Genomic DNA, 19180 nt, shown 5'->3' on the forward strand with positions numbered 1-19180 from the left:
CATAGCCGGCTCTCTTGACTTCCCTTGTCAGAGCTCCTAGGTAGGATAGTCCAAGCATACAATTATAATACAGTGTCACCGGGTCAACCACTGTGGGCAGACTGCTATTAGATTAATACTAAAGCGCAGGCTGAAGTATAGTATAGGGAGAGACAAAAGAGATGGTTTGCGGCAACACCTCATTCACCTTCCTCCATGTAAAATCCATCATTAGTGAGTGATTGCTCATCCCACGCCAGCTTTTCACAGTAACGTGCATTTGATCCTATAATTATCCTCCCGGTGAAATGATTACATCTGGAGTTTCCAAACTGACAACTCTATTTGGACATAAATAATCCCCTGTATCGGGGCTGCTGATACCTGAAACTAATCTACCCGCTCAAGCGTGCCTTCTCTAAGACCACGTATGCGTGGTGCATGGTGCTACTGGTGCCGGTAATTTAGCCATCCTGGTTTTGGCTTCTTAAAGCGTGCCGTTTTATCATTGTACGGGTTTGGCTGTTGCTGCGGTGCTGTAATTTAGTAAAGGATGTAAATGGGGTTAGATCTACAAGGGTGACAGCAGGCTGCAGATTCTGAGTGGGATCCTGAGATTACCACGCTTGCCAATAACCGGCCTGAGACGCTTTACTGCATCGGATACCATGGGTAGCACAGATCACTGCTAATACTCACCTCCTCAATACCTATCTACTCTATGTGAAGGTAGTTATCATTCAATGACTAACTGACTAATAGATTCCATGTACCAGCTACTAAAACAAATGCAATCTCACACTAACGAGCTTGTTTATGCGCTAATTTGAATATATAGATTCACAATTTTACAGTTTGACTTTGTTTATCATTCTGATAAACGGTTTTATTGAGGTTTCCAGTGGGACAGCTACGAATCACCCACAACTGGGGACTTCTGTCTTGGTCTATTCGTAGCAATTTTGATTTGAATCAAATCGCAACATTCTCACACTTACTAGGGTGTTAAATTAAAAGCAGCGAATTTGAAATACATTGAGGAAATTCTGTCTGTGGTAGACAACAACAAAAAAACACGAAAGCAACTGCTGCTGAAGAAAAGAGAAAATGTATGGAAATATCACCTTAAAGCAGTCTAAATAACTTGCGGCCTTCGTTTATTAACGGTACTCGTGTTAATACATCATTGTAAGAGGAGCGTGAAGGACAGGCTTTGATGGGATTACTACAGCTCGGCTATAATGGCACATTTCTGTTCAATTAAAATTCAGAAAGAAGACGATGCATCAAGAGAAAGGGAGAGGCGACTGGAGTGTGAGAGATAATAAAGCAAGGCGACATACTTATTATTAGGCCAATAATAAATAACAGGGCTGAAATGACACTCATAAATAGAGCCACAGTCAGCAGGCCCATTAGCGTTGCCAGGCCGACATGACAAGGCAATGATGCTGGGTAAATACATGCTGTTTATTCATTTGGACCCGTTTGGATTTAAATAGCGCTTAGCCTAGCCGGGCGAGGTAGAGATGATGAACAACTTCCCGGCGTATAAAATGATAAAGGGCAAATAACATGCACGATAAAAAACATTTTATGTCACTCATTTGGTAGAGAGAGAGAGAGAGAAGGGGTGAAATAGCATTGGATTTGACACATTAGCTGTAGCAGGCAGCAAAGCTGATTTTCAGCTTCACTATTAAATCAGATGGGACTACAAAGAACGACGCTGCCAGCTTTGCATGGTCCGTTTATGTATTTATCTATTTACATTACCGTGGGAAGCTTTGGTGAGTAGTGCAGTGCATCCTCATCATGCTGGTGGGAATCCCCCTACTAATAACACTAAGCTGTGAAGAAGGCACAGTGATGCCGAAACGTTGGTGGTTTACCCAATAAATTACTGGAAGCTTGTATATAGAGTGTGCAACTCTATTTTTATAGCCTACTGTTAGAAGCTTTGAGTCTCACACACACAGTCTATAAAAAACACAGTCTATAAAGAACACACACACCCATTTGTAACAGTTTTGCTTCCTTCCCTCTCCCCAATCTAGTCCTGAACTAGGGAACCTCTGAACACATCGACAGCAGTTACCCTCGAAGCACTGTTACCTATTGCTCCGAAAAAGCCATCTTCATGGTCTCAGAATGAGTGACGTCACCAATTGAAACGCTACCTAGCTAGCCATTTCTCTCTCTATCTTTCTCACACACACACACACACACACACACACACACACACACACACACACACACACACACACACACACACACACACACACACACACACACACACACACACACACACACACACACACACACACACACACACACACACACACACACTAGCATTGAAATCGTGATGTAGAGCCACCTTGAGAATGTCATCTCAAGGGAGGGGTTCAGTATGAAATACACTTCCTTCCAGATATGCTGAGTGGTACCACCTCACTATAAAAAGCAGGGGACAGTGCAGCTTATTTGGAAATGGTCTTGGTATGTGGAGTACAGTTGAAGTCGGAAGTTTACATACACCTTAGCCAAATACATTTAAACTCAGTTTTTCACAATTCCTGACATTTAATCTGAGTAAAAATTCCCTGTCTTAGGTCAGTTAGGATCACCACTTTATTTTAAGAATGTGAAATGTCAGAATAATAGTAGAGAGAATGATTAATTTCAGCTTTTACTTCTTTCATCACATTCCCAGTGGGTCAGAAGTTTACATATACTCAATTAGTATTTGGCAGCATTGCCTTTAAATTGTTTAACTTGGGTCAAACGTTTCAGGTAGCCGTCCACAAGCTTCCCACAATAAGTTGGGTGAATTTTGGCTCATTCCTCTTGACAGAGCTGGTGTAACGGAGTCAGGTTTTTTAGGCCTCCTTGCTCGCACACAATTTTTCAGTTCTGCCCACAAATTTTATCGATGATTAAGGTCAGGGCATTGTGATGGACACTCCAATACCTTGACTTTGTTGTCTTTAACCCATTTTGCCACAACTATGGAAATATTCTTGGAGTCATTGTCCATTTGGAAGACCCATTTGCGACCAAGGTAAAATATTAAGATGGGCAAAAGAACACTGGAGAGAGGAGAGAGGACACTGGAACACTGGAGAGAGGAACTATGCCTAGAAGGCCAGCATCCCAGAGTCTAACTAAAACCACACTCAATGAGATGTACTCAAACAGGAAAACGCTCATCCAGAGGCATTGGCCAGGGACTTTAATGCAGGAAAACAGATTAAGCTAATTTCTATTAGCATGTTTAGTGTGCAACCAGAGGGGGAAAAAATTCGAGACCACATTTACTCCATACACAAAGACGCGTACAAAGCTCTCCCTCGCCCTCCATTTGACAAATCTGACCATAACTCTATCCTCCTGATTCCTGCTTACAAGCAAAAATTAAAGCAGGAAGCACCGGTGACTCGGTCTACAAAAAAAGTGGTCAGATAAAGCAGATGCTAAACTACAGGACTGTTTTGCTAGCACAGACTGGAAAATGTTCCGGGATTCTTCAAATTGCATTGAGTACACCACTTCAGTCATTGGCTTTATCAGTAAGTGCATCGAGAACGTCATCCCCACAGTGACTGTACGTACATACTCCAACCAGAAGCATTGGATTACTGGCAACATTCGCACTGAGCTAAAGGGTAGAGCTGCCACTTTCAAGGAGCGGGACTCTAACCTGGAAGCTTATAAGAAATCCGGCTATGCCCTCTGACGAACCATCAAACAGGCAAAGCATCAATACAAGACGAAGATCAAATCATACTACACCGGCTCCGACGCTCATCGGATGTGGCAGGGCTTGCAAACTATTACAGACTACAAAGGGAGGCACAGCCGAGAGCTGCCCAGTGGCACGAGCCTACCAGACGAGCTAAATAACTTCTATACTCGCTTCAAGACAAGTAACACTGAAACATGCATGAGAGCATCAGCTGTTCCGGACGCCTGTGTGATCCCACTCTCTGTAGCCAATGTGAGTAAGACCTTTAAACAAGTCAACATTCACAAGGCCACTGGGCCAGACAGATTACCAGGATGTGTACTCCGAGCATGCGCTGACCAACTGGCAAGTGTCTTCACTGACATCCCTGTCCGAGTCTGTAATACCAACATGTTTCAAGCACACCACCATAGTCCCTGTACCCAAGAACACTAAGGTAACCTGCCTAAATGACTACCGACCCGTAGCACTCACGTCTGTAGCCATGAAATGCTTTGAAAGGCTGGTCATGGCTCTCATCAACACCATTATCCCAGAAACCCTAGACCCACTCCAATTTGCATACCGCCCCAACAGATCCACAGATGATGCAATCTCTATTGCACTCCACCCTGCCCAGTCACACCTGGACAAAAGGAACACCTATGTGAGAATGGTATTCATTGACTACAGCTCAGCGTTCAACACCATAGTGCCCTCAAAACTCATCACTAAGCTAAGGACCCTGGGACAAACACCTCCCTCTGCAACTGGATCCTGGACTTCCTGACGGGCCGTCCCCAGGTTATAAGGATAGGTAACAACACGGGGGCCCCTCAGGGGTGCGTGCTAAGTCACCTCTTGAACTCCCTGTTCACTCATGACTGCACGGCCAGGTACAACTCTAACACCAGCATTAAGTTTGCAGATGATACAATAGTGGTAGGCCTGATCACCGTCAACGATGAGACACCCTAAAGGGAGGAGGTCAGAGACCTGACCGTGTGGTGCAAGTACAACAACCTCTCCCTCAATGTGATCAAGACAAAGGAGATGATTATGGACTACAGGAAAAGGAGGACCGAGCACGCCCCTATTCTCATCGACGGGTTGTAGTGGAGCAGGTTGAGAGCTTCAAATTCCTTGGCGTCCACATCACCAACAAACTAACATGGTCCAAGCACACCAAGACAGACGTGAAGAGGGCACAACAAAACCTATTCCCCATCAGGAGACTGAAAAGATTTGCAATTGGTCCTCAGATCCATAAAAGGTTCTACAGATGCACCATCGAGAGCATCACTGCCTGGTATGGCAACTGCTCGGCCTCCGACCGCAAGACACTAGAGAGGGTAGTGCGTGCGGCCTAGTACATCACCGGGCCAAGCTTCCTGCCATCCAGGACCTCTATACCAGGCAGTGTCAGAGGAAGGCCCTAAAAATTGTCAAAGACTCCAGCCACCCTAGTCATAGACTGTTCTCTCTGCTATCGCATAGCAGGCTATACCGGAGCGCCAAATCTAGGTCCAAGAGGCTTCTAAACAGCTTATAACCCATTTTTAAGGGTTTTGTTAAAACTGCATTGTTGTTTAAGGGCTTGTTAGTAACCATTTCACTGTAAGGTCTACACCTGTTGTATTCCGCACATATGATAAATAACATTTGATTTGATTGCTTGGGCCAAGAAACACGAACAATGTACATTAGACCGGTGGGAATCTGTCCAAATTTGCGATTTTGGGTTTCAACCACCGGGTCTCAGTGAGACAGAGTAGGTGAACGGATGACCTCCACATGTGTGGTTCCCACCGTGAAGCATGGAGGTGGTGTGATGGTGTGGGGGTGCTTTGCTGGTCACACTGTCTGTGACACACTTAACCAGCATGGCTACCACAGCATTCTGCAGCGACACGCCATCCCATCTGGTTTGTGCTTAGTGGGACTATCATTTGTTTTTCAACAGGACAATGACCCCAAACACACCTCAGATGACCTAGCCTTCACAATCACCTGACCTCAACCCATTTGAGATGGAATAGGATGAGTTGGACCGCAGAGTGAAGGAAAAGCAGTCAGCCACCAATTGTGCAAGTTCTCCCACTTAAAAAGATGAGAGAGGCCTGTAATTTTCATCATAGGTACACTTCAACTATGGCAGACAAAATGCGAAAAAAATCCAGAAAATCACATTGTAGGATTTTTAATGAATTTATTTGCAAATTATGGTGGAAAATAAGTATTTGGTCACCTACAAACAAGCAAGATTTCTGACTCTCACAGACCTATAACTTTTTCTTTAAGAGGCTCCTCTGTCCTCCACTCGTTACCTGTATTAATGGCACCTGTTTGAACTTGTTATCACTATAAAAGACAGGTGTCCACAACCTCAAACAGTCACACTCCAAACTCCACTATGGCCAAGACCAAAGAGCTGTCAAAGGACACCAAAAACAAAATTGTAGACCTGCACCATGCTGGGAAGAGTGAATCTGCAAGTAAGCAGCTTGGTTTGAAGAAATCAACTGTGGGAGCAATTATTAGGAAATGGAAGACATACAAGACCACTGATAATCTCCCTCGATCTGGGGCTCCACGCAAGATCTCACCCCGTGGGGTCAAAATGATCACAAGAACGGTGAGCAAAAATCCCAGAACCACACGGGGGGACCTAGTGAATGACCTGCAGAGAGCTGGGACCAAAGTAACAAAGCCTACCATCAGTAACACACTACGCCGCCAGGGACTCTAAAAATGTCCTTGGATTTCAAACAATCAATACTGAAACTTTAAGTTTCTTCTTAAGTATAAAAGTTAAAGATGCACTACGCAGAAATCACTCTGCCATTTCCTGATTGCTAAAATTCTAATAGTTCACCTAATTTCAGTTTGTGTGACAAAACAAGCAAGTAGAGTGTAGAGAATCATTGTACCATCTAAAATGTTGTGAAACATATTTTCCATAACCAAAAATATAGTATTTCCAGCTTGTGTACAAAATCGAAAGTAAAAGAAGCAAAAATGAAACTTAAGAACGGGAAGCATAGAAATAACACATATAGAACAGATATACCGCTTCTTAGACTTGCTTTCAATGACAGATCTATAACTCACATTCCTATGTGAATTTGGTTGGGTCGCCCAAAAAGCTAGTTTAAGGAAAAAATTGCACTTAAGAAGAAATGTCTTAAGAAGGTTTTGTGAATTGGGCTCTGGTCTTTACAGGTTGAGGGGTCAGGCTGTAATGGTGTTATGGACACCTGAATGGGGCTGAGAGCTGTCTGTGTTGGAGGATAAAGCCAGAGGGCATAACGCCAAAGCCTTTCACTCTAGACTCTCTGTGACAAGTCCAAATCACTGGGGATAAGCTCTCGACTCTTGTACAAGGGACAAAAGTTGTTTCTTCATGCAAGGGCTGCAATATTGTTAGTGTGAGAGAGAAAGCTAGAAGTCCCCGTCTCTGTCTGTGTGAGACTTAGGTTTTTATTTCCCAGGGCATACAGGGTCACTAATAAGGACGTGTTTATGCAGAATGTGGCAGAGTTTGTATTTTTTCTCTCTTTCTACACCCTCTTGCCTATTCGCTCTGTTTTCAATTATTTACAGTTTTTGAAAAAATCGAAAAATAAGTAGTCAAGCTTTTGGACATTCCTGATTTCGTGCTGCAGCACTTTCCTCTGAAACATCATGCATATTTAAAGTTAATAAAGCATATTCCTTACCTTTTATCCAGGCTTTTTAATGTGAGATACAGAGAAAGGAACATCAGAGAAGCATGCAGATAGATCTCTGTGTGTCCCTGGGTTCATCAATGCAGTAACAGCCACTCTGGTCCCACAGAAGAGCTGCAGCCATCACCACCACAGTAATCACTATTGTAAAAAAGGCAAATTACAACAAATATTTGTATCAATAATTTGACAACCGCTGCATACCTACAGGTAACTGCCAAAATAAAGGAAACACTTGAGTAAATGAGGGATACAAAGTATCATGAAAGCAGGTACTTCCACACAGGATGTGCATCACTCGCCGTCGGCGCCATCTCATGAAAAACACTCACACATACTTACAATGAAACACTCACACACACACACAAAACACATATACACATGCATATTGACGCCCCACACACACACACACTTTCACACTCTCCACATACGCTGCTACTCTGGTAATTATCTATCCTGATTGCCTAGTCACTTTTACCCCTACCTACATATTACATAGTACCCCAACTAACTCGTACCCCTGCACATTGACTCGGTACCGGTACTCCTTGTATATAGCTTCATTATTGTTATTTTGTGTTAATATTGTGTTAATACAATATTATTGTATTTGCAAATGTTCTTACATTTTAGCTGCATTGTTGAGAAAGGGCTCGGAAGTAAGCATTTCACGCTAACATCTACTCCTGTTGTATTCGGCGCATGTGAGAAATACATTTTGATTTGATTTGTAGTTCCCGACTTAATTAAGCAATTAACATCCCATCATGCTTAAACTCATGTATAACAATGACCAGTTGCCCCAAATTCTGGCTACCATGCCTAGAAGAGATCTTAGTGACTTTGAAAAGGGGTCTCATATGAGTATAGTGGGTTTAAAGGGTGTGTGTGTGTGTGTCTGTGTCTCAGTCACCAGATCTCAACCCAACTGAACACATGGGAGATTCTGGAAGAATGGTGTCGCATCCCTCCAATAGAGTTCCAAACACTTGTAGAATCTATGCCAAGGTGCATTGAAGCTGTTGTGGCGGCTCATGGGGGCCCTATTAAATGCCCTATTAAAAGAAAAAATCCACCCAAAACCACTCTTTCCTTTAATTTACAGTTTTAAAAAACTAACTAATATGTGAGAACAATATTTTTTGTGAACACAATTTTCATTTTAGCGTTAATATAATTTTAGTAGCAACATGGACAATTGTATTGGAAATCTGTTGCAGCTCAAGTCGACTACTAAATCCACAATGCAATGAATGCTCTCTCTGTGGGCTGTCTGATCAGGTAGCTGGCTAGGTAGCTAAATCAAATCCAAAAATCAAATCAAATGTTATTGGTCACATACACATGGTTAGCATATGTTACTGCGAGTGTAGTGAAATGCTTATGCTTCTAGATCCAACAGTGCAGCAGTATCTAACAGATAATATCTAATAAGTCCACAACAAAACCTAATATCTAATAAAATCCACAACAAACCTTAATACACACAAGTAAAGGAATGGGATAAGAATATATAAGTATAAAATATATGAATGAGTAGTGACAGAGCGGCTAAGATGCAATAGATAGTAAAGAATAGATAGTGAAGGATACAGTATACAGTATATACATATGAGATGACTAATGCAAGATATGTAAACATTCTTAAAGTGCCATTATTAAAGTGAATAGTGTACCATGTATTAAAGTGGCCAATGATATCAAGTCTGTAGGTAGGCAGCCACCACCTGCACAGAGAGGTGGCTGCCTACCTACAGACTTGATATCATTGGCCCCTTTCCTTTACTAGATTGTGTGTATTAGGTTTTGTTGTGCATTTGAGTAGATATTAGGTTTTGTTGTGGACTTGTTAGATATTATCTTTTAGATACTGCTGTTTAACAATGTGATGGCCTTGAGATAGAAGCTGTTTTTCAATCTCTCTGTCCCAGCTCTCTGGATGGAAGGGGGTGAACAGGCAGTGGCTCCGGTGGTTAGTGTCCTTGATTATATATTTTGCTGTCCTGTGACATTGGGTGTTGTAGGTGTCCTGGAGGGCAAGTAGTTTGCCCCCGGTAATGCGTAGGACAGACCGCAACACCCTCTGGAGTGCCCTGCGGATGTGGGAGGTGCAGTTGCCGTACCGGGCGGTGATACAGCCCGACAGGATGCTCTCAATTATGCACCTGTAAAAGTTATTTTGGGTTTTCGGTGACAAGACACATTTTTTCAGCCTCCTGAGGCTGAAGAGACTGTTGCGCCTTCTTCACCACACTGTCTGTGTGCGTAGACCATTTGAGTTTGTCGGTGATATGTACACCGAGGAACTTAAAACTTTCCACCTTCTCCACTGCTGTCCCATCGATGTGGATAGGGGGGGTGCTCCCTTTGCTGAAGTCCACGATCATCTCTTTTGTTTTGCTGACATTGAGTGAGAGGTTATTTTCCTGACACCACACTCCGAGGGCCCTCACCTCCTCCCTGTAGGCCATCTCATCATTGTTGGTAATCAAGTCTACTACTGTTGTGTCGTCTGCAAACTTGCCCATGCCCATGCAGTCGTCGGTGAACAGGGAGTACAGGAGGGGGCTGAGAATGGTGGGACCCCAGTGTTGAGGATCTGCGGAGTGGAGATGTTGTTTCCAATCCTTCACCACCCAGGGGTGGCCCGTCAGGAAGTCCAGGACCCAGTTGCACAGGGCGGGGTTGAGACCCAGGGTCTCAAGCTTAATGATGAGTTTGGAAGGTACTATGGTGTTGAATGCTGAGCTGTAGTCAATTAACAGCATTCTTACATAGGTATTCCTCTTGTCCAGATGGGATAGGGCAGTGTGATGGCGATTGCATCGTCTGTGGACCTATTGGGGCGGTAAGCAAATTGGAGTGGGTCTACGGTGACAGGTGGGGTGGAGGTGATATGATCCTTGACTAGTCTCTCAAAGCACATCATGATGACAGAAGTGAGTGCTACGGGGCGATAGTCATTTAGTTCAGTTACCTTAGCTTGAAGCATGTGGGGACAGCAGACTGGGATAGGGATAGACTGAATATGTCCGTAAACACACCAGCCAGCTGGTCTGCGCATGCTCTGAGGACGCGGCTAGGGATGCTGTTTACTCATGTCAGCAACAGAGAAGGAAACCTCAAAGTATTTGGTAGCGGGCCGAGTCGGTGACACTGTATTGTCCTCAAAGCGTGCAAAGAAGTTTCATTTGTCTGGAAGCAACAGGGCTGGTTTTCTTTTTGTAATCCATGATTGTCTGTAGACCCTGCCACATACGTCTCGTGTTTGAGCTGTTGAATTGCGACTCCACTTTGTCTCTATACTGACGCTTTGCTTATTTGATTGCCTTACGGAGGGAATAACTACACTGTTCATATTCTGCCATATTTCAAGTCGCCTTGCCATGATTAAATGTGGTGGTACGTGCTTTCAGTTTTGCGCGAATGCTGCTATCAATCCACGGTTTCTGGTTAGGGAAGGTTTTAATAGTCACAGCGGGTACAACATCTCCTATACACTTCCTTACAAACTAGCTCACCGAGTGAGCGCATATGTCAATGTTATTCTTTAAGGCTACCCGGAACATATCCTATTCCACGTGATCGAATCAATCTTGAAGCATGGAATCCGATTGGTCAGACCAGCGTTGGATAGACCTAAGCACAGGTGCTTTCTGTTTTAGTTTCTGCCTATAGGAGGGGAGCAACAAGATGGGAGTCATGGTCAGATTTGCCAAAATCCCGTTGGCTGTACGGACTCCGACAGCATGTCTGCCGGTTAGCCATGTCTCCGTGAAACAGAGTATGTTACAATCCCGGATATCTCTTTGGAAAGCAACTCTTGCCCTGATTTCGTTGACTTTGCTAACTAGGGACTGGACATTAGCGAGTAATATACTCGGAAGTGGTGGGTGGTGTGAGCACATCCGAAGCATCACTAGAAGACCGCTCCCCGCACCCTCTCCTCCGTCTGCATTGTTTTGGGTCGGTCTCTGGAATCAGTTCAAATGCCCTGGGAGGTACATACAAAGGACCGCTTTGGAAAAGTTGTATTCCTGGTCGTAGTGCTGGTTGTGCTGGTAAGTTGACGTCTCAATGATATCCAATAGTTCTTCCCGGCTATATGTAATAACACTCCAGGTTATCTGGGCTAACAATGTAAAAAATAATATATAAAAAACAAAATACACCACAGTTTCCTAAGGACTAGAAGTGAAGCTGCCATCTCTATCAGAGTCATCTTGTATTAACAAACGTAGCTACACACAATTATACCAAAGACAATATGTAATGTAGCTAGTTAGCTGTAAAATCACCAAAACAAACTGCACTATCAATTTAGGAGTCTACAATCTCACCATGTTTAACCTGCATATTGATGTGCCTCACAGAGTGGAGTCTAACATTTGCAACGGCAGATATACTTTTGAAGAGATGGGAAAAGTTGCCCGTGCTACGGCAATGGGCCGCATGGTGCATTCTGGGCGATTCTGGGACAAGGAGCATTCTCCTTCAAGGTGTGAATGGGAGTCTATTGGGCGCTAGCTCAAAAACCCAACATAAGCCCAAATTTCAACAACAAGAAGTACAACATTGCAGATATTTTCCGAGATGTGAGATAATTAACTTGCTAACTGTAGTATCGTATAGCTTTGGAATCATAATATCACATACTTTCGAGGAAAATAGGCACATTCCTCGACATATACACCTTAGCAACGGCGTGAAGCAGCATGACAACGTGACCGCGATTTGTCAACAGTCTGCTGGGTGGAGCGTTATTCGTTCCTTCATTCATTGGATTCCTATCTCCTTTCTATAATATCTCTGGCAACGGCACCATGCAATGCACCCTGGACAAAAAAGGCAGACAAATAGTAAAAATGTGCTAGACCCTCCATTAAATGACCAATATCTCAAGGTAGGAATAAAACATGAAATTACCCAGGGAGTCGATAGAACATCACTCAGAGATGCACAAAACATTATACAATTCATTATAAAACTCATTTAAGGAACATTATGTTGGTGTTTACTTTATTTTGTCAGTTACCTGTAGGTCTCTACAGATAGCCTCACAGTTTATCATTCAGCTCTTTGAAAGTCGAGTCTGGTTGCCATAGACCAAGGGAGGCCAAAAAAATTATGTGTGAGAAAGACATAATCATATACAGTAGGGCCCCAGCAGGACATCACAGAGGATATCACAGACCAAAAACAACAGACAGTGTCCAATCCAGACATTCAACAACTTGACACATTTGTCACTTTCGTTTGTACCCATTCCTTCTTATTGTCTGATGGCTGTGTGTGTTCTCATCTGTTGTTCATCATCTAGTGTGTGTGTGTGCTATAGTGTGTATCCGTGTGTCTCGAACTGTGTGTTCTCATCTGCTGTGTATTGTCTCCTGCCTGACAGTAAGACCCAAATGAGGGGACAGCCTGGCTTGCCTAATATTGTTTTGTCAGGTTATTGTGTGTGTGTGTGTGTATCTGTGTGTAAGTGCACTGGTCAAACAGGGCCATCTCCACTGTGAACAAAAGGCTAGTAGTGGATTTGGTGGGAAGCTTCAGTGGGATGGTCATAAATCACTAGACAAGCTGCTGGATTCTGACAGGATTGTACAGCTTTATCTGAGGCACAGCTCTCGGCCTGTCTAGTGTTTATGCATATCCGCTGGATATCCCACCTCTCAAACAGGGGGCTAGCTGCTGCATCTCTTCTCAAGGCCTTGTGTTTCTTCAGCGTTGCTTAATTGATTCTACTGGGGTAGAGGGGGAAAAAATAAATATATCTCTCATCGTTTATTTACGGACCCTTTGATGTGTGATGTTTAAAAAGGGTTAATATGTATAGGGTTAATCTCTCAGGTGATTTTAACATTTCACTGACCAAAAAATAAAAACATGAAGTTGTAGAGGACGGAGTTCTTCAGAAGTGTGTTGTGGAAGCTCGCATACCAGCACATGAAAAAATGACAGAATAAAATAACATAAAATCAAAACTTTCATGGGAACTTATTCACTTTTCAGGGTTGACCGACACTACTACTGTATATTCACATGTAGTTGTTTTTGTGTGTCTATTTCCTTACCAATCCAATGCTTGAAGCAATTACTTATTACTGTTAATGGCAATACCTGACTACAACGTTAAGACGAAAGTTCAGAGGGTTAGGATACAACATCAGACAGCTCCATTTCCTGTCAGACCAAGACCCATATCTCTCTGCATTTCTTCCCTCCATCTCAGCTCTCGTGTGTGTGTGCATGAACACTCCTCTACATACACCTCTTCATGGACATGTGTGTGTGAGGGGTGCTGGTGGTGGAGTAGCCAGCCAGCTAGCCAGGAGCAAGACCAGGGGAGCCAGTGAGGCATGAGTGGAGTGGGTCTCCATGCAGTCCCAGGCAGCTCCGAGCAGCTCCACAGCACCCAGCATATTCATAAATCAGCCCTTTCAGCAGCTGTCAGAGGCTCCATAATGAGGGTCATTATTCAGGCAGGGTGTCAAAGCTACTATCAGAGGGACCGTCCCTGGAAATCACACTCACTCTGCTCCTTGTTAAATAAACAGTGCAGTATACAAAATGGCAAACAAGCCGAGGGTCAATCTGATACAGTGCAAGGGCACACTAGGCCTCCAGAGTAATTTACCCTCAGGGAATACCCCATGGCTGGGGAGATGGATTGTATTTGGCCCTCAAAAAAGATTAATGGAAATCAAAGACAAAAAGGAACAGAGAGAAGCAGAGAGAGAGAGAGAAAGAGACAGACTAACTGATACAAATAAAGAGCGTTGTTGAGGATAGAAGGGGGCTTTGGCCGGATGGAATTATTGTACTATATGTACATTACAATAATAATATATGAACAAAATTGTATAGAATTCAATAAATAACAACATGTCTACTTACAGTAAGAGATGAGAGAAATCTACATGAGATTAACTTTTGTTCTGGGATATTTCATTCAAAACCGGACTGAAATCCAATATCGTCAGATACTGTCTGTAGGCCTAGAATACTGAGAAATGACAAAGTGACACCAAACTTTGGCCCTAACCTCAAACACTAGCTGATGTAATGGTCTAATAATATCAGTGTTTGAATATACCTGATCAAATATTCATCCTTTTATTGCTTTGATAATACCCGACAAGGACCTCACAAGCTGTTTTATTAATTCTGGGTGATGGTGGAGTGGTATGGTGTGTAAAGGAAAGGCACCGTGTTAGAAGGCAGTCAGATAGATCACTACCATGGACATGGTACACTAGATGTGGGGGCACACTGGGCTTTAGCTATAGGCCCTTTGAAAATGAACAGAACTTAAAACTTAAAACTTGAAATGTCTCTAATATATAACAATTATATAATTTCCAACAGCCATTACGCTGTACAATGGATAGTCTATTGGACTCCAGAGTGTTCGGTATATTTCACTTTCACTGTAAATATGTAGCCCATTGCACTTTTAAAATGCGTTTGATTGTGTATTATTCTGTTTTTATGTACTCTGTCTTTTTAAGCACATTACCAAATTAATTTCCCCCTGGAGGGATAATAAAGTTATAATCTTTATATATATAATAAGATCTAATCTTTATACATTTGCCATATCTTTAGTTTGTGCATCTGATCGCAGAGGGAATTGTACCCTCAATCTTGATTTTTCTAGGGGCGCAATCTTACCAACTGAGACACAGGACCCTACCCACAGATCAGTGAAAACAGAGTAGTAACTACTATATTAAGAGGTCTAGTACAGGCTTAATTCAATCTAGTACAGGCTTAATTGAATTAACAATAAAGACGGAATGCAATATGATACTTTATTAAATCGTTTGGGGAATGGCCTCGTCTCCGAGGGAAGATCCTCAGAACCCAGATGACGTGATGGGAGGTAGCCCTATGTGGGGCCGCTGGCATCGAAACACCCTACTGGTTGGAAAGGAGTTCCAATGACGGGCCTTAAAGTTATTATAGCTGGTGGTGGTGAGGAGGTGGATGGTTGTCGAAAACTATTGCTGAAAAACAGCAAGTGAGAGAATGAGGTTAAGTTGACATGTAAATACATCCCAAGATTTACGTCCATTTGTTGAGAGAGATGAAGATGATAATTACAAGAACGAGCCCATAGGTTAAACAGCAAGCGTGAGGAATGTGCATTATTGTCTATAAGGTAAATAGTTGAATGACATTCCACACATGGCTATTTGGAAAGAAGAAAAAAGATGCTATGCAGATGATAATATGTTTGTATTCAATCCCACTATGCCCGTAGAATAAGAAACAAAAGTGAATTATGTAATGCTGCTTGATTAAGTTAAACAAGCATTACTGATTGAACTTGCCTTAACTACATCACATATCTTTGTCTCATATCTCTCTATGACCTGACATACCTGCCAAATACCTGCTTCAGGCTGTCCCAGTTCACCTAAATACTTTCAGCCCATGTGTTATAGAAGGGGGGGGTTGGGGCTATAGGCCTAGTACAAGAAACATGAGAGAAATGCAATATACATACCTCAAAAGTAGTGATGTACCCCAATATTGATAAGTCACAAGCGGATTCTCTTCTAAGATTAAGGTACAGTATCATGGTCACACTGGGAACGTTCAAGGACAAAACATGTCCCGAGGAAGGGAAACAAGGATGTTCCACCTCTCCTTTATTTTCTGGTTAACCAAACAGCTAGGAGTACTTTCTCTCTTCCCACCATTGATTTTCATCTCACCTACCTGAAGGCAACAGATTAATCTTTTACAACTGAGTTTTCGACAGCCGCTCACGCTGGGTGAGACGCTCCTGAGCACCATGCAGCTTATGCACAACGCCAATTAATGATTTTGTCATTTCAACAGTGGGTGGGTGGCGCCGTGCTGTATATTCGTCAAAGTACTTTTGAGGCATAACTGCGACTCGTAATTTGCCCCATCTGTTTTAGTGGGAGAGAGAGGAGAGAAAAGAGATGGAGGAGAAAAAAAAGAGAGAGACCGAAGCCCGGGCAGCAATGCATAACGTTTGGTTTGTGTGACTAGTGATGCCGCCATGTCTTGAGGACATTGAAGAGGGAACATATGTTGTCGTCGGAGCCCCGCGGGCTGACATTGAAGATGAGGAAAGACAGTACTTCAAGGCAAATGTTGTCCCTGAAGAAACACTGCCACAACCTATATGGCTCAGAGTATTGACATGTCTCCTGTGGACCACAGAGCTGTTACATTGAGATTTACACATAGTAGTAATGGGCAGCTAGGTCCCCTTGACTGTTCAGGGAAGAAGGACAAAAGTCCCCCAAAACTGGATCACTCAACAGGATTAGCCTGGAGGAAAGCTGCATAATCAGAAGCATTGCTACTGTAGTGTCCCAGACTGGGAATGCAGGGAAGACATTACTGGGAATGCATGTAAATGCAGGGGTGACAGGAGAGTCTTACAGTAGGCCCCACATACTGTACCGTAGTGTAGTATCTCTACAGGATATTTACCTCCTTACACTTGTGGGAATTGGCCTATATGGATGAGGCTAAATTGAAAGGTTTCTTACAGAAGAAATATGAAATACATAATCATGGTAGCAATTGAAAGTGAAAAGTTCGGAGATAATGGGGAAATTATGAGACCAAAGGTGAGTACACAACAGTTCACTTGACACAAGACAACTTTACACTGTTGATTTTGTGCATTTTACATGTACTGTACTTTGCCCCATTTGTTGAAAAACGAAATCTGAAAATATTCTGGATACATTCAGTAACCTAAGACTATTCCTAAAAATGCGGGGTAAGTGCAAAGTAAGACAACAAAATTACAAGGATTCGAGTGAGAGAATTAACTGGTGGCTCCAAGTGGCCACACACCTCTCCGAAGTGTGCACAGTTCCTAAGCAATTTCAATGCACTTTTATGACTCAAAGAAGAGTTTGCATAAGACTATGCATAAGGTACTGTTTCTTTAGCTCTCCTAGCTCCTAGCGGTGCTGTTGAGGAACTAAAGCAAGCCCGCTTGTAGTTGTTTAATTTGGAACACAATCCTGCATCCCCACCATCACACAATTACTGTTGTAATATATAATATATATCGCAATCTGCGTCAGGTGGCCATCAGTTGAAAGCTTGTTCTATTGCCAACATGACGAGCTAAGTTATAAAATATGATCTTATAGAGTTACACTTCACAAGGCAATTCAGGAGACAGATGATAATTTGTGTGCGCATACAGTAGAAACGAGTCATGAGTGCATTCAGGTGCAAGTGCCGCAGCAAATTTTCTTCACAATAAACAAACATAGTGTGGGCTCATTCTGTTCAGACATATACAATGTATATCAAATCAAATCAAATTTTATTAGTCACATGCACCGATTACAACAGTAGACCTTAGTGAAATGCTTACTTACAAGCTCCGAACCAACAATGCAGTTTTAAAAAATCAGAATAAGAAATAAAAGGAACAAGTAATTAAAGAGCAGCAGTAAAATAACAATAGAGACTATATACAGGGGGTATGTAGTCAATGTCCGGCAGCACCGGTTAGTCGAGGTAATTGAGATAACATGTACATGTAGGTAGAGTTATTAAAGTGACTATGCATAGATAATAACAGAGAGGAGCAGTGGTGTAAAAGAGGGGGTGGGGGGGGCAATGCAAATAGTCTGGGTAGCCAATTGATTAGATGTTCAGGAGTCTTATGGCTTGGAGGTTGAAGCTGTTAAGAAGCCTCTTGGACCTAGACTTGGTGGTCCGGTACCGCTTGCCGTGCGGTAGCAGAGAGAACAGTCTATGGCAAGGGTGGCTGGAGTATTTGACAATTTTTAGGGCCTTCCTCTGACACCGCCTGGTATAGAGGTCCTGGATGGCAGGGAGCTTGGCCCCGGTGATGTACTGGGCTGTACGCACTACCCTCTGTAGTGCCTTGCGGTAGGAGGCCGATCAGTTGCCATATAAGACAGTAATGCAACCTGTCAGGTTCTCGATGGTGCAGCTGTAGAACCTTTTGAGGATCTGAGGACCCATGCCAAATCTTTTCAGTCTCCTGAATAAGTTTTGTTGTGCCCTCTTCATGACTGTCTTGGTGTGCTTGGACCACGTTAGTTTGTTGGTGATGTGGACACCAAGAAACTTGAAGCTCTCAACCTGCTCCACAAAAGCCCAGTCGATTAAATGTTTCAGTGTTATTTGCCTCCAACTGAACATAGAAGTTGTTTAGCTCGTCTGGGAGGCTCGTGCCACTGGACAGCTCTCGGCTGTGCTTCCCTTTGTAGTCTGTAATAGTTTGCAAGCCCTGCCACATCCGACGAGCTCTGGTGCCGGTGTGGTACGATTCAATCTTAGTCCTGTATTGACACGTTGCCTGTTTGCCGATTCGTCGGGGGGCATAGCGGGATTCTTATAAGCTCCCGGGTAATTTCCCGCTCCTTGAAAGTGGCAGCTCTGACTTTTATCTCAGTGCGGATGTTGCCTGTAATCCATGGCTTCTGGTTGGGGTATGTACGTATGATCACTGTGGGGATGATGTCCTCGATGCACTTATTGATGAAGCCAATGACTGTTGTGGTGTACTCCACAATGCCATCGGAAGAATCCTGGAACATATTCCAGTCTGTGCTAGCAAAACAGTCCTGTAGTTTAGCATCTGCTTCATCTAACCAATTTTTTATTGACCGAGTCACTGGTGCTTCCTGCTTTAATTTTTTGCTTGTAAGCAGGAATCAGGAGGATAGAATTATTGTCAGATTTGCCAAATGGAGGGCGAGGG

At 43.1% G+C, this 19180-nt stretch overlaps 1 protein-coding gene across 2 annotated transcripts in view; it reads right to left on the reverse strand.

Annotated features, from left to right (window-relative positions):
- LOC124013955 (myoD family inhibitor domain-containing protein-like) overlaps window positions 1–19180 on the reverse strand; it is a 195541-nt gene that overhangs the window by 86209 nt on the left and 90152 nt on the right. The window contains exon 5 of one of the 2 annotated variants that reach the window (XM_046328541.1): window positions 7423–7572. The exons of the other annotated variant lie outside the window; for it this stretch is intronic. Within the exon in view, the coding sequence (XP_046184497.1) occupies window positions 7466–7572 (107 nt within the window). The 3' untranslated portion in view covers window positions 7423–7465. The remainder of the gene's footprint in view (window positions 1–7422; window positions 7573–19180) is intronic. 2 annotated transcript variants of the gene reach the window in all.

This window comes from Oncorhynchus gorbuscha, linkage group LG25 (assembly GCF_021184085.1).
Source record: "Oncorhynchus gorbuscha isolate QuinsamMale2020 ecotype Even-year linkage group LG25, OgorEven_v1.0, whole genome shotgun sequence".
Lineage (NCBI taxonomy): Eukaryota > Metazoa > Chordata > Actinopteri > Salmoniformes > Salmonidae > Oncorhynchus > Oncorhynchus gorbuscha.